Source organism: Bos taurus, chromosome X (assembly GCF_002263795.3).
Source record: "Bos taurus isolate L1 Dominette 01449 registration number 42190680 breed Hereford chromosome X, ARS-UCD2.0, whole genome shotgun sequence".
Taxonomy (NCBI): Eukaryota; Metazoa; Chordata; class Mammalia; order Artiodactyla; family Bovidae; genus Bos; species Bos taurus.
In genome coordinates, this window is record NC_037357.1 from 36,014,404 (window position 1) to 36,038,197 (window position 23,794).

The following is a 23,794-nucleotide window of genomic DNA, read 5'->3' on the forward strand; positions in this document are numbered from 1 at the left end:
TTACTTTCTTTTTGGGCGCAGTTCTTAGTTCACCTGACATGCATAAGGGACCCCTGTCTTACAGGTATTGCTTAGCCTCTCTCAGTTGATGGTTTTCCCTGCTGTGCACCCGGTGCCTGGGACGGTGTTTGCGTAGGACCGTGTCTGATTAGGACAAATGAGCCATTGTGTGCTCTTTGGCGAACCACTTAACCACTCTGCCCCTTAGATGGTGCACCTGTACTTACTTTGCAGTCTCACTGTGAGGATTAAGTCACATAATGTGTAAAGCATCTGACATAGTTCAGTTCAGTCGCTCAGTCGTGTCCGACTCTTTGTGACCCCATGGACTGCAGCTCGCCAGGCTTCCCTGTCCATCACCAACTCCTGGAGCTTACTCAAACTCATGTCCAAGAGTCGCCAGCGTCACTGCCATAATTATCACACTCTTTTGTAACTAGAGGCTTTCCTGGTGGCTCAGACTGTAAAGAATCTGCCTGCAACACAGGACACCTGAGTTCGATCCCTAGATCAGGAAGATCCTCTGGCAGAGGTGGCTACACACTCCAATATTCTTGCCTGAAGAATTCCATGGACAGAGAAACCTGGCGGACTACAGTCCTTGGGGCTTCAAAGAGTCAGACACGACTAGGCAACTGACCCTCATAGTAACTATGTATCTACTTTTCTATCTACGGGGCTATGCTATGACTACCATAAGGCAGGAACTGGATTTTATTCATCTCTGAAGCATGGACGTATAGAAAAAGGGTTAGGAGCATGGCTTCTGGAGCTAGATTAAATGGTTTTTTAATGCTACAGTTTACAAACTGTGTGACCATGGCCAAGATCCCTAACCTCTCCATGCTTCAGTTTCATGACCTGTATGATGAAGACAAGAATGCTTGTTGCCTTAGAAAGCACTTAGAAGACTTCCTGGAATATATTACATGCCCACTATTATCTCTGCAATGTTGTGCCTAGCAGAGAGAAGGTCTCAGCAAATATTTAACCAAGGGGGTTTCTTCCTGATTGTTTCCAAGCCTGACAATACCTTGCCAATTTCTCCCAGCCAATTCTTATCTGTGTACAACTGGACTCTGCATGATAACACTTCTTATAGAAACCCTGACAAAGATTCTTATTAGCTCCTGTACTTTGAGACCCTTAGGGGAGGCTCTCATACCTGCTAATATGCATTAAACTGAGTAGGGTTTCTGCTTGAGTGCAGCATGGCTATATTTTTATGTAAGGGAATACAGCCTATACTCTGGCCAAATGTAAACAACCTTAAGAAGCGTATATGGAATTTAGAAAGATGGTAACGATAACCTTGTATGTGAGACAGCAAAAGAGACACAGATGTATAAAACAGTCTTTTGGACTCTGTGGGAGAGGGAGAGGGAGAGGGTGGGATGATTTGGGAGAATGGAATTGAAACATGTATAATATCATATATGAAATGAATCGCCAGTCCAGGTTTGATGCATGATACTGGATGCTTGGGGCTGGTGCACTGGGATGACCCAGAGGGATGGTATGGGGAAGGGGGTTCAGGATGGGGAACACGTGTATACCCATGGCGTATTCATGTTGATGTATGGCAAAAACCAATACAATATTGTAAAGTAATTAACTTCCAATTAAAATAAATAAATTTATATTTAAAAAAATAAACCAAAAGTCACATTTTGGAAAAAAAAGAAGCATCAGGTAGAAATGGTGCCAGAAACATAAATACATGAATGCTAGGTAGTTCTGAGTGCTCTGTAGAAAAATGAAGCCCATCAATATGGCCCACATATTGATGGCGCCAATGTAGAGAGAGAGCGTATAGTGTCAAGGCACAGGTCCACATGTGAGCTCATTAGAAGGCAAAACTTGAGCCAGGAGAGTGAAACCATGTGGTGACCTGGGGAAAGGTGTTTCAGGTAGAGGAGATGGCAGGTGCTAAGATTCAGGTGCTCAGTGTTTTAGAACAAGAAGGCCAGTAGCCAGACTGAGGTGAAACCTTAGAGGTAGGAGAAAAGGACATGCAAACCATCAGGAAGACTCTAAAGTTAAGTCCCTCAGTCATGCCCCACTCTTTGTGACCCCATGGACTGTAGTCCACCAGGCTCCTCCATCCATGGAATTTTCTAAGCAAGAGTACTGGAGAGGGTGGCCATTGCCTTCTCCAGGGGATCTTCCCAACCCAGGGATCGAACATGGGTCTCCCACATTGTGGGCAGATGCTTTACCATCTGAGCCACCAGGGAATCCCTTAGGGAAGATTCTAGGACATGGTCCAAATGTAAGCTATTGCTCTGAATGAGGTCAGAAGCCAGTGGAGGGTTCTGGGCAAAGAACTGACTGGATCTGCTTTATGGTTTTAAAGGTCATTCAGTGGTGTCTGCGTGAGGGGCAAGGGGAGAAGCAGGGGCAACTCTTAGCATGCAGGTTGCTCTTGCTCATGCACAGATTCCAGAATCTTCGACATCCTGAGTGTCTCTTCTTCCTGCTGGTAAGAAAGAGGGTTGGAGGCCACCAGGAATATGAAGACAGCTTGGTGATCCTCTTCACCTGAGCCCACTTCTTCCTTTTCTCCAAAGTTCTCATCAAAGCAACAGTCTTGGGCCCCTCCTGCTTTCAGAGGTGAATGGGTTAAGCTTGAGCTCAGCCTTCCTCTTCCTACTCACTTCTTCCTGTGGTGGCTTCCCATCACCCAAAAGGAAGCAATCCTATCTGCCACTGCTGAGCTCTCATGCCGTTCTTAAGTCCCCTAATGTCCTTTCCAAAAACTTTGGAACTTTTCACGAAATCATAGAAAATTTACCTTTTTTTTTTTTTTTTGCCTCCTGGAAGCCTAGGATGTTTTTAGAGAACTGATTTTTCGCTTCTCCAGTTGAACATTTTCCAGCCATCAGAGCCATGCACATCAAGCTCTCTACCTGCTTCTTTCTGTGCCTCTGGCCATGCAGCTTCAGTGCCATCAGAAGATACTACCTGGGTGCAGTGGAACTCTCCTGGGACTATATGCAAAGTGAACTGCTCAGTGAGCTGCATGTGAACACAAGGTAAACCCAGGTTCTTGAGGTGCTGGGCAGGATGGTGGGTGTGGGACTCTGGCTGGCGGAAGATACAGACATGGGTTACAGTGGCTGTGATACTACTGAAGCCCTAAAGAGCATTTCCAAGTCACTGCCAATCCTTTTCGTAGATATAACCTATTTGTTGATTTTTTTCCCCTATCTTGTCCATTGCTTCTCTTTGTCACATGCTGCCACTCTGGAAACTGGAGAGTGGGATAGAGTGAGGGCAGAGAGGCAAGAAGCGTAAGAGATGGAACAAAACTTCTATCAGGGAGAAGAGCAACAAGACCCATCAGTATTACCCAGTTTTGGTGTAAAGATAGTATTAACCATGAATTCAGAAGCTTTTCATCTTTTCTGGGTTCTGGCACATTTTGTAAGAGTAGGATTAAATAATCTTTCCAATATTATCTGTGGTCATTGATTTAGTCAGATTTTCTACCTATTCTTCAGTCAATGTTTATTTATATACATTTTCCTAGAAAGCAATCCATTATGCCTGGATTTTATAGTGTATTGGAATCAAGTCACATAGTAGTCATGTGATATTGTTAACCTCTTTTGTGTCTGTAGTTATATCTCTGTTCTTAGCTTGTGTATGTTCTCGTTACCTCTCTTACAAGTAATATTTTCAGGACGTTTCTGGATTGTATTGCTTTTGTCAGGAACCTGCCTCTTTTGGGTCCATCAATTTCCACTTTTATTTTCATCAGTTCATTTCTTCTTCCTTACTTCCTTTGGTTCATTTTGTTGATCTAATTGTTTGCTTATTGAGTTGAATGCTGAAACATTTATTTACAATTTTGTTGTGTTTTCTTTAAATGTGTATTATAAAGTTTTAAGCCCAGTACATACTTGATGGTAATGTAAATATTATATATGGTCATGTCATACAAGTGTTACAATCTTTTTTGTTCTGCTTGCTTTGCTCCCTACATTTCTTCTACCTGAACCTGCTTCTTGATTATCCCCAATCGGGTAGCCCTAGTATGGTAATATAGATTCATGAACACACATGTTTGCACATATATGCAAATAAAGGTTTTCTTTGTCATTGTTTTACAAAAATAGGATACTATACATTTTTCTCACTCATTAACACCTAATGGAATCCTGTGCAAGTCAATTTAATGACTATGTAAAATTTCTTTCCCTTTCTTCTCCTGCCTTCAATCTTTTCCAGCATCAGGATCTTTTCCAATGAGTCAGTTTTTCGCATCAGATGGCTAAAGTATTGGAGTTTCAGCTTCAGCATCAGTCCTTCCAATGAATATTCAGGACTGATTTCCTTTAGGATGGACTGGTTGGATCTCCTTGCAGTCCAAGGGACTCTCAAGAGTCTTCTCCAACACCACACTTCAAAAGCATCAATTCTTTGGTGCTCAGCCTTCTTTATAGTCCAACTCTCACATCCATACATAACTACTGGAAAAACCATAGCTTTGACTATTCAGACATTTGTCAGCAAAGCAATATATCTGCTTTTTAATATGCTATCTAGTTTTGTCATAGCTTTTCTTCCAAGGAGCAAGTGTCTTTTAATTTTGTGGCTGCAGTCACCACCTGCAGTGATTTTGGAGCCCAAGAAAATAAAGTTCATCACTGTTTCCATTGTTTCCCCATTTATTTGCCATGAATGATGGGACAGGATGCCGTGATCTCCGTTTTTTGAATGTTGAGTTTTAAGCCAGCTTTTTTACTCCTCTTTCACTTTCATCAAGAGCCTCTTTTGTTCCTGTTCTCTTTCTGCCATAAGGGTGGTGTCATCTGCGTATCTGAGGTTATTGATATTTCTCCTGGCAATCTTGATTCCAGCTTGTGCTTCATCCAGCCCAGCGTTTCTCATGATGTACTCTGCATATAAGTTAAATAAGCAGGGTGACAGTATACAGCCTTGTCGTACTCCTCTCCCAATTTGGAACCAGTTTGTTGTTCCATGTCTGGTTCTAACTGTTGCTTCTTGACCTGCATACAGGTTTTTCAGGAGGTAGGTAAGGTGGTTTGTTATTCCCATCTCTTTAAGAATTCTCCACTGTTTGCTGAGATCCACACAAAGGCTTTAGCATCATCAATGAAGCAGAAGTAGATGTTTTTCTTGAATTCTCTTGCTTTTTCTATGATTCAGCAGATGTTGGCTATTTGATTTCTGATTCCTCTGCCTTTTCTAAATCCAGCTTGAACATCTGAACATTCTTGGTTCACATACTGTTGAAGCCTGGCTTGAGCATTTTGAGAATTTTGAGCATTACTATGCTAGCATGAGAAGGCAATGGCAACCCACTCCAGTACTCTTGCCTGGAAAATCCCATGGACGGAGGAGCCCAGTAGGCTGCAGTCCATGGGGTCGCTAAGAGTTGGACACAACTGAGCGACTTCCCTTTCACTTTTCCCTTTCATGCATTGGAGAGGGAAATGGCAACCCACTCCAGTATTCTTGCCTGGAGAATCCCAGAGACGGGGGAGCCTGGTGGGCTGCCATCTATGGGGTCGCACAGAGTCGGACATGACTGAAGTGACTTAGCTTAGCAGCATGCTAGCATATGAAATGAGTGCAATTGTGCAGTAGTTTGAACATTCTTTGGCACTGCCCTTCTTTGAGATTGGAGTGAAAACTGACCTTTCCCAGTCCTGTCACCACTGCTGAGTTTTTATATTTGCTTGCATATTGAGTGCAGCACTTTCACAGCATCATCTTTTAGGATTTGAAGTAGCTCAACTGGAATTCCATCCCCTCCACTAGCTTTGTTCGTAGCAGTTTGCAATAACATCTACTTATTATCTCACAGTTTCAGTGGGTCAGAAATCCAGGTGGGCTCAACTAGGAACTCGACTTGGGATCATACAAGGCCAAAATCAAGGTGTTCACAGGGCTATGGTCCTTACTGGAGGCTCCAGCTTGGGGGAGTAGGGGGAAACCCACTTCCATGCTCAACTGGAATTTAGTTCCTTCTTTCAGTTTCCATGCAGTGCCCTCTATCTTCATGCTAACAAGTGTACATCAAGTCTCTTTCATGCTTCAGATCTAACTTCAATCTCCATGACATCTGTTAAAACTTCTGCTCTGTCTCCCTCTTCCACTTTTAAGAATCCTCATGGTTACATTGGACCCACCCAGACATTTCAAGATCCTCTCCCATCTCAAGATCAACTGATTAACAACCTTAATTCCATCTGTCAAGTTTCTTCTGCTACCTAACAGAACATATTCCTGAGCATAATGCCAAGGGGCAGAGGTCACGAGAGACATTTTCCCTACCACAGGTATAATTTACATATAGTGAAACACACATATTTTTAAATGTGCAGTTTGAGAAGTTTTGACAAATCATACCAGTTACATAAACACCACCCCAATCAATCATCCTGCAACCTTTTAGTAAGTCTGTCTACCTTGACCTGGCACCAGGCAACAAGCTCCTTTCTGGAATTACAAATTTGCTTTTGACTTTACAAGACTTTTATATCAGTAAATTCATACAGTATGCACTCTTCAGTATCTGGATTTTGGAAATTTGCTCAGGCTGTCACATGAAGTTGTTCTGTCCTTTTTATTGCTGATTACTGCTCTTTTGAGGGAATATATCACAATGTATACTTTTTCACTGCCACATTAACCTTTGACTTGTTTCCAGGGGTTAATATAAATAAACCTGCTGTGAACATTCCTGTACAAGTGTTTGTGTGGCCATCCGCTTTCATTTATCTTAGCTGCATATTCGATGAGTGAAATCGCTGGATCATGTGAAAATGCACATTTAACTTTATAAGACACTATGAACAGATTTCTGGAATGATTATACCATTTTGTACTCTCATCAGCAATGCATGAAAGTGCCAGTTGCAACACATACTGGGTATGAGATGTTGCTAGACAGAGGATGAGATGGTTGGATGGCATCACTGACTCATTGGACATGAGTTTGGGTAAACTCCAGGAGTTGGTGATGGACAGGGAGGCCTGGCACGCTGCAGTTCATGGGGTCTCAAAGAGTCAGACACGACTGAGTGACTGAACTGAACTGAAGTAGTTTAGTTATTTTAATGACTATGTGCTGATATCTTACTGTATGTTTAATTTTACATTTCTCTGATACTAAAGATACTGAGCATCTTTACATTTGTGATTGACCATTCCTGTATATTATTTAATAACATAATGATGCAAATATTTAGCCCGTTTTTACATTGGGTTGTCTTATTATTGTTGAGTTTTGAGAATTCTTTATATATTCTGGATACAAGTACACTTGTTTTCAAAATTTTCTCACAGCACAAAGATTTTCATTTTGATGAATTCCAATTTATCTATTTTTTTCTGCTAGTTGCTTGTGTTCTTGGTATCATATCTAAAAAGCTATTACCAAATCCAAAGTCACAGAGATTTATACCAGTGCTTTCTTCTAAGAGTTTTATAGTTTTAGCTCTTATATTGAGTTATTTGAGTTAATTTTTGTGGATAGTTTAAGTAAGGGATCCAAGCCTGTGGTTGTGCAGTGTGACTGATCCTGAAGTAGAGGCCCAGATGATCAGTAGCCTGGTATCTAAATGAACCATTGGCCATTTATCTGTTAATATTGGACTATTTAAAAATTAGTGTTGAGATAATTGTACTTCATATGTTGTGCTTGTATTATAGCATGCAGGTTGAGGTATAGTGAATCACACAGTCTGTGTATAAAACTGAATGGAGAAAACGATTTATTTAGTATCTAGATTTCTTTTGTTTTATAGGCAGTCACATGTATTTACCAGGAAAAAGTTGATAGAATTTTATTTTGATGATACCATTTTATAGTCCAGATTATTTTGATACTGATTAACAGGATAAGCTGACTCTGAACATATCCTGACAACGTCTGCCAAGACTTGAAATAAACATCTGGGAAATTCAGTTTTATATTATCTATTCCTGCAGCTGCTCAACTTCTTCTAAGCAAAGGTCAGGGAATATAATAGGTTTTCCGATGGATTTTAGATAAAATGTGAAAGAACAGTTCACGTCAAGGACATTGTTGTGAAATATATTTGGCAAGATTTATATATCAAAGCCCAAGGGAAATACACAAACAAAACCCCACATAAGTTAGGAAAGAGTAAAACCTGTGAACCTGGGAACATTTTGTCACTTACTGTGCAGATTATGCTGAATCGGAGTTATAAATCACGTCCAAGTTGACTAGGGCCTAGGCCTTCTGTTTTCTCTGTTGCACAACCTTGTTCTTTTATCTAGCTTTTGATTTTTCCCTTTTCCCTCAGAGAGAGAAAAAAATTGTTTCTGTGTACTGGTGATCCTGTTCCTTCTCTGGTCTTCCAAGCTCTTAATCTAGTAAACACTTTTTATGTCTTAGATTTTCATTTTAGTCAGAAATATTAAAGTGAAAGCACTGTGCTAGTGTGTAGCAAAATACCTATCTCTGGACATAGATCTGAGTCTTGTTAGAAATCACTGGCAACTTCATAGAAACTGGGTAAGACAGACTCAGCAGAATCAAGGAGATGGACTAGGCAGAGGAGAAGGGAACAAACTCGAGGGAGGAGTTGATGACTGTGCCTCAAGGTTGCCAGGAGATGGGACAAATCAACTCAAGTTTCAATGACTAAAAGCCCTGTAGGTCTATGCCAAAGCTAGTGCCATGGAAATTTCCAGGGATGGATGAAATTAGAGCACATTGAAATATTAATTAGTGTCACAGATTGAGTTCCCTAGAAGCAGACTGTGAGATAGAGATTGTCCTGTAGGAATGTTATTTAGAGTTGTCTTGGGATCAATACCCGAGGAAGCAGGAGTGGGCAGAGGGAGAAACTGGGCCGCCGTGCAGGCCAGCCCTCCACGGAACTCTGGAGCTCAGCTGACCCTTCTGAGTTGTCCCGGTTGGGCCAAGGCCACCAGGCCCCTGTATCTCCGTAATGATCAGCCATTCAGTTCAGTCACTCAGTCATGGCCAACTCTTTGCGACCCCATGGACCACAGCACACCAGGCCTCCCTGCCAGTCACCAACTCCCAGAGTTTACCCAAACTCATGTCCATTGAGTCAGTGATGCCATCCAACCATCTCATCTTCTGTCATCCCCTTCTCATCCTGCCCTCAATCTTTCCCAGCATCAGGGTCTTTTCAAATGAGTCAGCTCTTCGCATCAGGCAGCCAAAGTGTTGGAGTTTCAGCTTCAACATCAGTCCTTCCAATGAACACCCAGGACTGATCTCCTTTAGGATGGACTGGTTGGATCTCCTTGCTGTCCAAGGGACTCTCAAGAGTCTTCTCCAACACCACAGTTCAAAAGCATCAGTTCTTTGGCGCTCAGCTTTCTTTATGGTCCAACTCTCACATCCATACATGACTACCGGAAAAACCACAGCCTTGACTAGATGGACCTTTGTTGACAAAGTAATGTCTCTGCTTTTTAATATACTGTCTACGTTGGTCATAACTTTCCTTCTAAGGAGTAAGCGTCTTTTAATTTCATGGTTGCAGTCACCATCTGCAGTGATTTTGGAGCCCAAAAAACAAACTCAGCCACCGGTTCCACTGAACCCTGACTATCCTGGGAGGGGGTGTGGCCTGCTCTGAAGAGGGGCGAGGCCTGCTCTGGGGTGGGTGTGGCCTCCCTGGGAAGGGCCCGTGGGCTGCTATGGGGAGGGGACGTCCAGGCCACTGTAGGCGGGGCATCGGCTTCTAGAAGAGACCTGAGCTCTAGGCGGGGGCGAGGGTGGGGGTGGGCCTCCAGCAGCACCCAGAGCCCAGGTGGCCGGGTTCGAGCACTTTCCGGGCCATTCCCCACCCCCGCAACCTCGTCTCCATCACGGCCCCCACCCACTCACCCTCCATGTCCTCACGTGTATCGGGGGCAACTGCTCCAGGTCCCAGGGGCCGCTGCACTGTGCCCCTCAGCTGTGGGGGCTGCCCAGGGGTGTGACCCAGTCCTGCCCGCCTCCCGGGGGGCGGTACCCACCTCCTCTTCTTGGCGGTTCCCCGTGGGCTCCTCTGGCGCGCCGCTCCTTGGGTAAGGTAGTCCCAGGTACCCAAGGGGCGCCCCTGGCTTCTCAGTCAGTGAGACCCCTGTGTTTAGCTGCAAGGACCTTCTGGAATCGCTGAGCCCAAACAGAGCTGCAGGCGGGGACGGGCAGCACAGACTCCCCGGGTGGGTCACAGGGGAAAAGAGATTTGTTTGCTGTCATTCTTTGGTTCCTAAATGCCTGTGTTCTCATTGGGGCCCCAAAAGCATCTCTGAATCAGTGCATATCCGGCACCTTGGAGGCTGACCCTCTAGCTTCGTGGAGCTTTAGGTAGAGAGGTCCTCCAATTCCTTTCTCTGTCTGGCAGTTTCTGGATAGGGTCAGATTAGATCAGATCAGATCAGTCGTTCAGTCGTGTCCGACTTTGCGACCCCATGAATCGCAGCACGCCAGGCCTCCCTGTCCATCACCAACTCCCGGAGTTCACTCAGACTCATGTCCATCGAGTCAGTGATGCCATCCAGCCATCTCATTCTCTGTCGTCCCCTTCTCCTCTTGCCCCCAATCCCTCCCAGCATCTGGATGGGGTGGCATCCGATAAATCCAATCAATGCCATGGTCGTGGGCTCACTGCATCACCTCCTTTGCTGTACACTGGTCCCAATCTGTTAGGATGTCATATGGGATCCTGAATCAGTGAATCAAACCCTCGGTGAGTCCTCAGGTGCCTGTGCTAGCTGAGACCCAGCAGGCAGGAAAGCTAACATATCCCTGGAATACATGTCTCTTCCCACCAGAATGAAGCGCCAGCCCTGCTAGGATGGAAGGGATTTAAGGCAATCATTTTGCCACCAAATATTTGGCTAGTGTGCATGATGGACCAACTGGGAATTCAGCAGTGGTTTCTCTTGCTGGTGGGTTGGATTTTTGGAGGTGACACTAGTTAAATGAGCCTGCAGTTCAGTTCACTTCAGTTGTTAAGTAGTGTCCGACTCTTTGTGACACCAGGAACCGCAGCACGCCAGGCCTCCCTATCCATCACCAACTCCTGGAGTTTACTCAAACTCATGTCCATTGAGTCGGTGATGACACCAACCATCTCATCCTGTCATCCCCTTCTCCCCCTGCCTTCAATCTTCCCAGCATCAGTGTCTTTTCAAATGAGTCAGCTCTTCAGTGTCTTTTCAAATGAGTCAGCTCTTCGCATCAGGTGGCCAAAGTATTGGAGTTTCAGCTTCAACATCAGTCCTTCCAATGAATATTCAGGACTGATTTCCTTTAGGATGGACTGGTTGTATCTCCTTGCAGTCCAAGGGACTCTCAAAATTCTTCAACACCACAGTTCAAAAGCATCAATTCTTCGGTGCTCAGCTTTGTTTATAGTCCAACAATCACATCCATACATGACTACTAGAAAAACCATAGCTTTGACTAGATGGACCTTTATTGGCAAAATAATGTCTCTGTTTTTTAATATGCTGTCTAACTTGGTCATAACTTTTCTTCCAAGGAGTAAGCTTCTTTTTAATTCATGGCTGCAGCCTTAGTCAGTGGGAAACTTTGCTTTTGGGACCATTCACTAATTCTCTCCATAGCCACTTAGCTTATATCTTGACAGCACAGAGATGACATGTGTCAAGGCTGGCTAATGGTAACAGTCAGTCATGTTGTCTATGTTATTCTTTTATGCTTCTTCCACAATAGATACTGTCTGAGGCATGAACATAGGACATGCAGGTCTTTTTATTTTGCACCCACTGACTAATATGCTTTGGCTCCAGACATTAGTGTCCCTGACTTTCCACTCCTTTTCCTTCTAGGCTCCTGAACAGACAGTCAAGCTATCTGCTGCTGTCCATCAGTCTCAATATATTTGGCTGTTTCTCTTTCTGTTCAAAGTGAAGAAGCAACAACTTTAGCCAAACTGTGGCCCATTAGGGGATATTCCTTCTCCACTCTCTGTTAAGTCCAACCCTGAGTGGGGCTGTAATACAGCGTCAGTCCATTTTTGGCTTGCCCCTGGGTATCAAGCTGTGTGTGTGTGTGTGATCAGTTGCTTCAGTCGTGTCTGACTCTACGACTCCATGGACTGTAGCCCGCCAGGCTCCTCTGTCCATGGGATTCTTCAAGTCAGAATCCTGGCATGGGTTGCCATTTCCTCCACCAGGGTATCTTCCCAACCCAGGGATCGAACCCGGATCCCCTGCTTTGCGGGCAGGTTCTTTACCATTGAGCTACCTGGGAAGCCCCACAGCAAGCTGACCCATCTGGAAATAAAGCTCAGAGTTTTTTTTCCCCTTAGCAGCTGGTTTCCAGGGATCCCTGACATGGCTGTAAGTGTAACGTGAGGTACCAGCGACCGTGTAGCAGGACTAGATGAGATGGGCTGTTGAGGATCCGCTCATTCAGCTGCAATCCATGCAGGTCTCCACTCCATGCTCCGTGAATCAGCTGATTTTACTGGAAGGGCTTCCTTACCAGCATGCTGGCTTCAGGCCCTCAGCCAGCGCAGAGTCATCTGTCCCGGCCTTGGGCTGGCCAAGCTGCTCGCTGGGCATGTGCTTTCTGGGGCGATCTGGAAAGCCTGGGATGGACTGAGTTGCAAGGCTCTCTGGGATGGGAGGGAGGCGGGGAGTCACTTATCTTTTAATTCACTAGATCGCATTTGAAAAGGGCCAGAAGAATGGTCTCCTAGATCCCCTGATGGCACCTCTCAATGACATCTTTATTCAAAGTTCAAGATGAGGTCTTCCTTCCTTCCTCCTCTTGGCCTCTTCAGTCAGCCTCCCTGAAAGAGGTCCGCACACACTTGGGAAGAGCATTTGCAGTCAATCTTGATGTTTGACCCCTGCAAGGCTTCAGAGGTCTTCCTCTGCGCCTCTGCATCACTTGGCCACTTTCTCTTGTGCTTCCGACCATCTTGACTTTACGTGGAGGAAGGGAAATGTTAAGTGCACGCTCCCATGTTCAGGCTCAGCCAAACCCTTCCGTTTTCTGAAGAGGCGTCTACCTCACTTCCTTGGCTGATCCTTCCTCCTCGGTCTTGACCCCATCTCGGGCTCATGGAGCATCCTTCCGTGAGTGGCTGTCCCGTGTGTCTGTCTGGGTCTACCCCTTTTCTTGCCACTCTTCCCTGCCCTTCCATTCGTGTTGTCATATGACTCAGCAATTCTAATTCTGAGTATGGACTCAAAATAATTGAAGGCAGAGTCTTGAGCTGTTTGTACACCCGTGTTCATAGTAGCATTATTCTCAATAAGTAAAACATGGAAGCAACCCAAATATCCATCGATGAATGAATACATTAAAAAAAAAGTGAAATATACATCAAATGGAATAGTACTGAGGCTTGAAAAAGAAGAGAATTATTACACCTACTGCAAAATAATTGAACACTGAAGAGTTTCTGCTCAGTGAAATCAACCGGTCACAAAAAGACAAATACTGTGTGATTCCACTTGCATGAGGTGCTTACAGTAGTGAACTCTATAGAAACAGAAAGTAGACTAATGGTTTCAGGACCTGGAGGAAGTGGGCACTGAGGAGTTAGACTTTCAGTTTTGCAAGGTAAAAAGAGTTATGCAGAAGGGTGGTGGGGATGGTTATCGTTACTTTAATAAAATTAATATACTTAGTACTAATGGAATGTATACTTAACAATGTTTAAGATAGTAAATACTATGTTTTGTATGTTTTACTGCAACAAAAAGTTGGGAAAAGTTTACAATCCCTGTAGGTCAGTGATTTTCCAATTTAGCAACTTTTACCATTTTAGATTGCATTTGCCTTTTCTACATCAGTATTCCCACTAAAACCTTTCTAAGAAAACAAACAAACAAAAACATTTCTTATGAGAATAAATTATTCTCTGGTGTGGCTACTCCTCAAAGGAATGCTGAAATTTTTGTTTTAGCATAAGGTTGAGAAAGAAGTAAGTAATAAATGTGAGATGCCTTGTTATTTATTTCACTGCATGGTAATCCCAAGTATAGTGTGCCTATCACTCCAAGTATACCAATACCCACAATCAGAAGCTGCCACTCTTTTTAGCAATTTATCTTTATTGTTGTCCTTTGTACCATTCTCAATCTCTCGTATATCCTGTTTTGCAAAAACCCCTGAGGGGCAATAAGACAAGAAACAACACCCACTCTACATTTATTTATATACCTTTAAAGCCTCTCTTTTTGCATATTTCTAGCATGTGTCCTGGGATGGTACAGTGGCATGCAGTACATGGTTTATAAGTGAATGAATATACATTTGCAGGGGGTAAGTGCTCAATTTTTTTGACTCTCCACGTGAAAGCTTTCTGTCAAGGCAAGAGCCTTGTTTTCGCCATATGAATCTTTATAACTCAAATGTTCATGCCTCTTGCCTACACTTCCTTGGCTTGTTGAAAGATTACCAATTGGTAAAAATATGATGACAGACAAGAATTAGGTGGTCAGAGCATAAACCAGGAAGAGAGCCTTCTATGGCATGTAAAAAACTGCAAAACTACTCCATGGGGTAAAAAAACCGGCACATGAAAATCAGTGAGTAGACATAATCACCTACAACCATTTTGTATTTTCTGCCAGTTTGGCTGGGGCTTTCTTTGCTATGATTCACCATAGTCCTTTTGATTACTCAAACTAGACTGGGCCCGAGGACATGCAAACCTAACTTGTCAGATAGGGAGACAGGAAACAGTTGGGTATCAGCCTTAACCTAAAAGAGTTTTAATAATTGAGGCAAAGAATAACATTTGGGGAACATTAACATAATTATCTTTTGGGGGGATGTTAGTTCTAAAAGGTCTTGTAGGTCTTCATAGAACTGTTCAACTTCAGCTTCTTCAGCGTTACTGTTTGGGGCATAGACTTGGATTACTGTGATATTGAATGCTTTGCTTGGAAATGAACAGAGATCATTCTGTCGTTTTTGAGATTGCATCCAAGTACTGCATTCCAGACTCTTTTGTTGACCATGATGGCTACTCCATTTCTTCTAAGGGATTCCTGCCCGCAGTAGTAGATAAAATGGCCATCTGAGGTAAATCCATCCATTCCAGTCCATTTTAGTTCACTGATTCCTAGAATGTCGATGTTCACTCTTGCCATCTCTTGTTTGACCACTTCCAATTTGCCTTGATTCATGGACCTGACATTCCAGGTTCCTATGCAATATTGCTCTTTACAGCATCAGACCTTGCTTCTATCACCAGTCACATCCACAGCTGGGTATTGTTTCTGCTTTGGCTCCATCCCTTCATTCTTTGTGGAGTTATTTCTCCACTGATTTCCAGTAGCATATTGGGCACCTACTGACCTGGGGAGTTCCTCTTTCAGTATCCTATCATTTTGCCTTTTCATACTGTTCATGGAGTTCTCAAGGCAAGAATACTGAAGTGGTTTGCCATTCCCTTCTCCAGTGGACCACATTCTGTCAGCCCTCTCCACCATGACCCGCCTGTCTTGGGTGGCCCCACAGTGCATGGCTTAGTTTCACTGAGTTGAAGACTCTACACATGGACATCACCAGATGGGCAACACTGAAATCGACTGATTATATTCTGTGCAGCCAAACATGGAGAAGCTTTATACAGTCAGCAAAAACAAGACCGGGAGCTGACTGTGGCTCAGATCATGAACTCCTTATTGCCAAATTCAGACTTAAGTTGAAGAAAGTAGGGAAAACCACTAGACCATTCAGGTATGACCTAAATCAAATTCCTTATGATTATACAGTGGAAGTGAGAAATAGATTTAAGGAACTAGATCTGATAGATAGAGTGCCTGATGAACTATGGACGGAGGTTCGTGACATTGTACAGGAGACAGGGATCAAGACCATCCCCATGGAAAAGAAATGCAAAAAAGCAAAATGGTTGTTTGGGGAGGCCTTACAAATAGCTGTGAAAAGAAGAGAAGCGAAAAGCAAAGGAGAAAAGGAAAGATACAAGCATCTGAATGAAGAGTTCCAAAGAATAGCAAGAAGAGATAAGAAAGCCTTCCTCAGCGATCAGTGCAAAGAAATAGAGGAAAACAACAGAATGGGAAAGACTAGAGATCTCTGCAAGAAATTTAGAGATACCAAGGAAACATTTCATGCAAAGATGGGCTCGATAAAGGACAGAAATGGTATGGACCTAACAGAAGCAGAAGATATTAAGAAGAGGTGGCAAGAATACACAGAAGAACTGTACAAAACAGATCTTCACGACCCAGATAAACACGATGATATGATCACTCACATAGAGCCAGACATCCTGGAATGTGAAGTTAAGTGGGCCTTAGAAAGCATCACTAAGAACAAAGCTAGTGGAGGTGATGGAATTCCAGTTGACCTATTTCAAATCCTGAAAGATGATGCTGTGAAAGTGCTGCATTCAATATGTCAGCAAATTTGGAAAACTCAGCAGTGGCCACAGGACTGGAAAAGGTCAGTTTTCATTCCAATCCCAAAGAAAGGCAATGCCAACAAATGCTCAATCTACTGCACAATTGCACTCATCTCATATGCTAGTAAAGTAATGCTTAAAAATCTCCAAGCCAGGCTTCAGCAATACGTGAACCATGAACTTCCAGATGTTCAAGCTGGTTTTAGAAAAGGCAGAGGAACCAGAGATCAAATTGCCAACATCTGGTGGATCATTGAAAAAGCAAGAGAGTTCCAGAAAAACATCTATTTCTGCTTTATTGACTATGCAAAAGCCTTTGACTGTGTGGATCACCACAAACTATGGAAAATTCTGAAAGAGATGGGAATACCAGACCACCTGACAGGCCTCTTGAGCAACCTACATGCAGGTCAGAAAGCAACAGTTAGAACTGGACATGGAACAACAGACTGGTTCCAAATAGGAAAAGGAGTACGTCAAGGCTGTATACTGTCACCCTGCTTATTTAACTTATATGCAGAGTACATCATGAGAAACGCTGGGCTTGAAGAAGCACAAGCTGGAATCAAGATTTCCGGGAGAAATATCAATAACCTCAGATATGCAGATGACATCACCCTTATGGCAGAGAGTGCAGAGGAACTAAAAAGCCTCTTGATGAAAGTGAAAGAGGAGAGTGAAAAAGTTGGTTTAAAGCTCAACATTCAGAAGACTAAGATCATGGCATCCCATCACTTCATGGGAAATAGATGGGGAAACAGTGGAAATAGTGTCGGACTTTATTTTTGGGGGCTCCAAAATCACTGCAGATGGTGACTGCAGCCTTGAAATTAAAAGACACTCCTTGGAAGGAAAGTTATGACCAACCTAGACAGCATATTCAAAACCAGAGACTTTACTTTGCCAACAAAGGTCCATCTAGTCAAGGCTATGGTTTTTCCAGTGGTCATGTATGGATGTGAGAGTTGGACCGTGAAGAAAGCTGAGCGCCAAAGAATTGATGCTTTTGAACTGTGGTGTTGGAGAAGACTCTTGAGAGTCCCTTGGACTGCAAGGAGATCCAACCAGTCCATTCTAAAGGAGACCAGTCCTGGGTGTTCTTTGGAAGGAGTGATGCTAAAGCTGAAACTCCAGTACTTTGGCCACCTCATGTGAAGAGTTGACTCATTGGAAAAGACTCTGATGCTCGGAGGGATTGGGGGCAGGAGGAGAAGGGGATGACAAAGGTGAGATGGCTGGATGGCATCACCGACTTGATGGACGTGAGTTTGAGTGAACTCCAGGAGTTGGTGATGGACAGGGAGGCCTGGCGTGCTGCAATTCATGGGGTCGCAAAGAGTCAGACATGACTGAGTGACTGAATTGAACATAATTATGAAATGTCTGATTCAGTAGCTGATCCATGTGTAAATGGAAGTGGGGGGGTGTGTGTGTGTGTGCGCGCGCGCGTGCGCGCGCACATGCGCATGCTCAGTAGTGTCCAACTCTGCAAACCCATGTACTGTAGCTCACCAGGCTCCTCTGTCTATGGAATTTTCCAGAGAAGAATACTGGAGAAGGTTGCCATTTCCTTCTCCAAGAGATCTTCCCAACCCAGAAATCGAACTCATGTCTCTTGTGTCTCCTGCATTGGTAGGTGAATTCTTTACCACTGAACCACCTTGGATAATTGGTGGTATCTGGTAATTTTAGGTATATACTGAAAAAATTGAATTCAAGGTACTTAGATGAAAGTTGTAGTATTTTTTAGAGATAAAATTGAAGGATGTTATAGTTATTGTTTTGGCAAAGGGTTTTTTGGCTGGTAGTGTATGAGTATTGATTTTATGCTTTTTCTTATTGTATGGCACTTAATGTGTCAGATGACTTTTGAAAACAGTGTTTTGATTTGATGGTGGTGGTGGTTTCGTTGCTAAGTCATGTCCGACTCTTGTGACCCCATGGACTGTAGCCCGCCAGGCTCCACTGTCCATGGGATTTTCCAGGGAAGATTACTTGAGTGGATTTCCATTTCCTTCTCCAGGGGATCTTCCTGACCCAGGAATTGAGCCCGGGTCTCCTGCATTGCAGGCAGATTCTTTACCAACTACGCTATGAGGAAAGATTTGCTCTTTGATTTGATAGATGTTATGAATTGTCTGGGCTTCGCTGGTAGCACAGCTGGTAAAGAATCTGCCAGTAGTGCAGGAGTCCCAGTTTGATTCCTGAGTCAAGAAGATCCACTGGAGAAGGGATAGGCTACCCTCTCTAGTATTCTTGGGCTTCCCTGTTGGCTCATCTGGTAAAGAATCTGCCTGTAGTGTGGGAGACCTGGGTTCGATCCCTGGGTTGGGAAGATCCCCTGGAGAAGGGAACAGCTACCCACTCCAGTATTCTGGCCTGGAGAATTCCAGCGACAGCCTGTCCTGGTCTGTCCAGGCGTCTATAACAAAATACCATAGACTAGGTGGCTTATAAACAATAGACATTTATTTCTTACAGTCTGGAAGCCAGACATCCAAGATCAGAGTGCCAACTGATTTGGTGTCTGGTAACAGCCCTCTTGCTGGTTCAGAGATGCCATTTTTTGTTGTAACTTACATGGTTACAAGAGGTGAGATATCTCTCTTGGGGGTCCTTTATAAGGGCACTAATCCCATTTGCGAGGGTTCTGCACAGAAACATTCAGTCTCTAGCAGGGATCCAGATACCATTTCCAGTCTACCTTGTTTATGGTAGAGGAGAGTGGGATGGAAGCATGACCTCCAGCTATTTTTCCAAGCATGTTCAGAGAAGGGTCAACCAAAATGAATGACTTTTTCTCTTCACACAGGTTTCCTCCCAGAGTGCCCAAACCTTTTCCATTCAACACCTCAGTCATGTACAGAAAGACTGTGTTTGTAGAGTTCACGGATCAACTTTTCAACATCGCCAAGCCCAGGCCACCATGGATGGGTAATGTAAACAAGATTGACTCTTGTGAAACTGGGTGTCTTGTTTCCTTGCAAGAATTACCCAGCCTTGGACTGCAGTTTTTTAAGAGGGCAGCTGCCAAAGAAAATATCTTCTTGGTCAGCCTTCCCTTATTACCACCTCTTGGGGAAATACACTGACCAAATGGTCTCAGTCTTCTTGCCTGGATCTCCTCCTGTGTTTAGATGTTCAAGTGCCCTTTATCTTGGACCTGGGTTCATTTTCTTTTTTCTCCCTGCTTTCAATTCCTAGTTGGTCTTATCCATGCTCATGGCTTTAAAAGATCATATATGCCAGTAACCCCCGAGTTTATATCTTCAGTTCAGACTCCTTGTTTGATACCTCCACTTAGATGTCAAATAAGCATGTGAAAGTGAAAGTTGCTCAGTCATGCCCGACTCTTGGTGACCCCCATGGACTATACAGTTCATGGGATTCACCAGGCCAGAATACTGAAGTGGGTAGCCTTTCCCTACTCCAGGGGAATCTTCCCAACCCAGGGATTGAACCCAGGTCTCCCACATTGCAGGCAGGTTCTTTAACAGCTAAGCCACCAGGGAAGCCCAAATAAGCATGTAACAAGGTGTTAAGATTTCCTGTCTTAGAATTATTTCTGAGAATTATAGCTGACAAGTAGTCCCAAATTCTAAAGAAAGATAACAGCCCACCTATTCAAGACTTGTTCAGATAGTGCTCCAAATTGGTTCAGCAACCTTTAGGCCATCATATACCTTCAAGTTTTATAAAAGAAGGCTAGGAACTTATGAAAAACTTTAGGTTTGAGGATTTCCTGTGAAAGCATTTTTGGTATTTTGTATATATCCCCACGGAGAGGAAGGATCTCCCCTCCCCACCATGTCAAGCTGCAGTGAGGGAGGCTTTAGCAGAAATGTTTAGAAAACTTGAGAGAATTTTTGGCACTTCGAGGATACTGATTCATGCCTCATTTTTATCTGGAAAAAACTTTCAAGGCCAAAGTCTTGCGGAGTTTCCCCTATGGCGTCAGAAGGAGAGTGGGATATGGCAGAAGCTGACTGCACCGCCACTGTTAGATGTGAGACCAGGAAGATTATTGGACAAAACTTGCCTCAAGAAGACCCTGCCTGAGAGGACTTTTTGCCAGGGCTAGGTGATCCCATCAGAGAAGATCTGTGTGATTGCACTCTCAGAAGCACAAAATGAGAGGAGAGATAAAGTGAAAACTGGACAGGGCATATCACAGGACAGGGGGAAATGGAGTAGGATGTCACCATACTGAGAGGGAGAGAGTTCTCAAAGAACTCACATAAGTTCTCTAAGAAAGAAAGATGTAGAAATTTGGCCTATGCCACATGCAGGGGGTACCAAAGCCACATTATCGCTAAACGACCAAGAAAAATCTTGTAATTATGCCTTTTTTCCACTCCTGTCCTAAGCTCCAACCTTAGAAAGTCCAGAGGCAGTAAGGTGATTGGCGAGGGAAGGCGAGAAAGCAGTGAACCTGCTAACCAAATATCTTTTTCTCCCCATTACTGATTTCTGAGTCTATTTCAGAGCTGAACTGGAGGAGGGGGGAATCCCTGAATCGCAGGAAACATCAAAAGTTTGCTATGAGGCCAGACTGGACTTCTTAGTACCTACGATAATACTGTTAATATGTGAAGGTTACCTGGGGGAAAATTGGGATTGCTCAAAATGCGAGAAAGGGAAATTCTACATACAATTAAAAACTATGAAAAAGAAACCTGTTTCATATTTTCATCCCACTAAATCCAGTCCATTCAGTAAAGCCATTTGTAGGCCTCACGCTGCGGTTCATGGGGTCACAAAGAGTCAGACACGACTGAGCAACTGAACTGAACTGTACTTTGTATAGACTTCCCTGGTGGCTCAGACAGTAAAGCGTCTGCTACAATGCGGGAGACCTGGGTTCAATCCCTCGGTTGGGAAGATCTCCTGGAGAAGGAAATGGCAACCCACTCCAGTATTCTTGCCTGGAAAATCCCATGGACAGAGGAGCCTGGTAGGCTACAGTCCATGGGGTTGTAAAGAGTTGGACACGACTGAGCGACTTCACTTTCACTTATATCTAGTATGACTGTCTGTAAGTCATCAATTTCCTCCAAATTTTCTGTGCCATGGCCTGATGACCACTCAGTTGCACAAATCAAAATCACAGGAGTCATGCCTGGTTCCGATGTCTTTCATGCTTCCCTCCCACCCCATCTTCAACATGCAACTTATGAGCAAGTCTTGTTGACTTGCTGACCTAAAATAGACTACCAGATGTCTCTCCAGAAAAGATGGGTTTCTTGAGGATCAGCAGAGGATGGCAGTTTGGTGTCTGAAACCATAGCAAGTTGCAAACAAGTCCTCAAATAACAAGAAGAGAAGAGCACAGTTCGCAGAGGGGTAAAGGAACTTGGAAGGGCTCAGGAAAACAGAGAGTCCACGGCTGCTCATTGATTGAGTCCTTGCCAACAATGATGAGGAATTTTTTCCTCCTTGGGCTCTGCTATTGTTACAGGGCATGAGAGTTCCCCTTCTGGTCTCGAATTCTATTTAACTGATGTTTCTTTCTTTAATATTTTTATTAATATTATAAATATTCATTCAAAATATTATTTTGAATGTCTTCCTCCAAAACAAGTCTCCAATCCATTTCTTCTTCTAAATTCCTGTAACCTCCATAGTCTTACATGTTATATTCCCTGCCTGCCTCTATAACCTTCTTTTCTGCTATCTTCTATCTCATTCACTTTGCTTCAGCCACAGGTTACTTTGCTATCTTTAAAGTATCTTCTGGTTGCTGCCTCATCATTTTCTAGTATGCCACCATGGTTTACAGCATTTATAACAACCTAAAGTTTTCCTGTTTATTTACATATTTAATAGCTTCCCTCATGGCTCAGTTGGTAAAGAATCCGCCTGCAATGCAGGATACCCAGGTTCAATTCCTGGGTTGGGAATATCCCCTGGAGAAGGGAAAGGCTACCCACTCCAGTATTCTGGCCTGGAGAATTCCATGGATACAGTCCATGGGGTCACAAAGAGTCGGACATGACTGAGCGACATTCAGTTTTACTAATGTCTCTCTAATTTGATCTCTATGGCCTATCTTCTTAATTACTTCTTGTCTAGTGCCTAGGATGGTTTATAGAATATAGTAGGAACCCAATTATTAGTTGAATGAATCAATGCATTGAATGCATTGCCGGAAATCTGTCCTCAGAACAACCGTAAGGCTGGGCTGGTTATAGAAGTTAATGTATTCATTTGGCTACTACTTTTTATCAGTAATCTGAAGGACTTGCTTCTCTCCTGTGACTTTGACCATCATTTTTGTGGTAACAGATTTTTTGGAGTGCTACCTTCCAAATGGGGCTTCCCTGATGGCTCAATGGTAAAGAATCAGCCTGCCAATGTAGCAGATGTGGGTTCCATCCCTGGCTCAGGAAGATCCCCTGGAGAAGGAAATGGCAACCCACTCCAGTATTCTTACCTGGGAAATCCTATGGACAGAGGAGTCTGGTGGGCTATAGTCCATGGGGTCGCAAAAGAGTCGGACATGACTTACCAGCTAAACATCCTTCCAAATGACATTGCAGGTCTGCTGGGTCCAACTATCCAGGCTGAGGTTTATGACACCGTGGTCATTACATTTAAGAATATGGCTTCTCATCCTGTTAGTCTTCATGCTATTGGCGTATCCTACTGGAAATCTTCTGAAGGTGAGTCAAATGCCCTCCTATGGTTCAGTCATACTATGGACAGAAGAGTAGTGAGTATAAGGTCATACAGCTAATGAAGGGTGGAGTCAGGATTCAAACCTAGGCCCATTGCATGAAGTCAAGAACATTGTTATTTTGGTCTTATCCCAAAGCTTGTCTCTGTCCTCTGTTATCCCTTGGGGAAATAGGCCACAGATCCTAAAATCCCACTTTATCTGCCTTCTTATGCCGAGAAAACTTCCTAGGGAAGATCAAGGCCATTGGTGTAGCAATGAAAGTGAATTCTCCTTCTCCTTCCTTAGATTCAGATTTTTCAGACATTTCCTTTCCCTCCCCTTCTTCCAGTTGCTAAAATATGAATGTCACCATGTGGTTAGGGCCAACTAGCTGAAGCACAAGCTGACCTCATTACAACAAAGAAAAAAAAAAAAAAACCTGTTTGGCCACAATTCCCATAGTGCAAGAAGGAATGAAAGGGAATATCACAGTGGACCCTAATATTGCCCAGATGGACTATGACATATACAGATCCAGAAGTTTCAAGCAAATCATCAGTACATTATTGGAGCACATGTCCTGTACTGTATGGTCTGACTATGCTTCGATGTTGACTAAGTTCTCATGCAAAAATGAAGAGTACTACCTTTCTCGGTTGCACTCCTGAGGTCAGGGCAGACGTGGACTGAGGGAAGGTGAAAGATAGGAGCAGGCATGGATATAGAGGAAAAGGCATCTCAGGTT

At 43.6% G+C, this 23,794-nt stretch overlaps 1 protein-coding gene across 4 annotated transcripts in view; it reads left to right on the forward strand.

The window, feature by feature from the left end:
- F8 (coagulation factor VIII) overlaps positions 1-23,794 on the forward strand; it is a 142,168-nt gene that overhangs the window by 837 nt on the left and 117,537 nt on the right. For 2 of the 4 annotated variants that reach the window (XM_005227639.5, XM_024987720.2), the window contains exons 2-4: positions 2,824-3,035; positions 19,204-19,325; positions 22,931-23,053. In XM_005227639.5, the coding sequence (XP_005227696.1) occupies positions 2,890-3,035; positions 19,204-19,325; positions 22,931-23,053 (391 nt within the window). In that variant the 5' untranslated portion in view covers positions 2,824-2,889. 4 annotated transcript variants of the gene reach the window in all.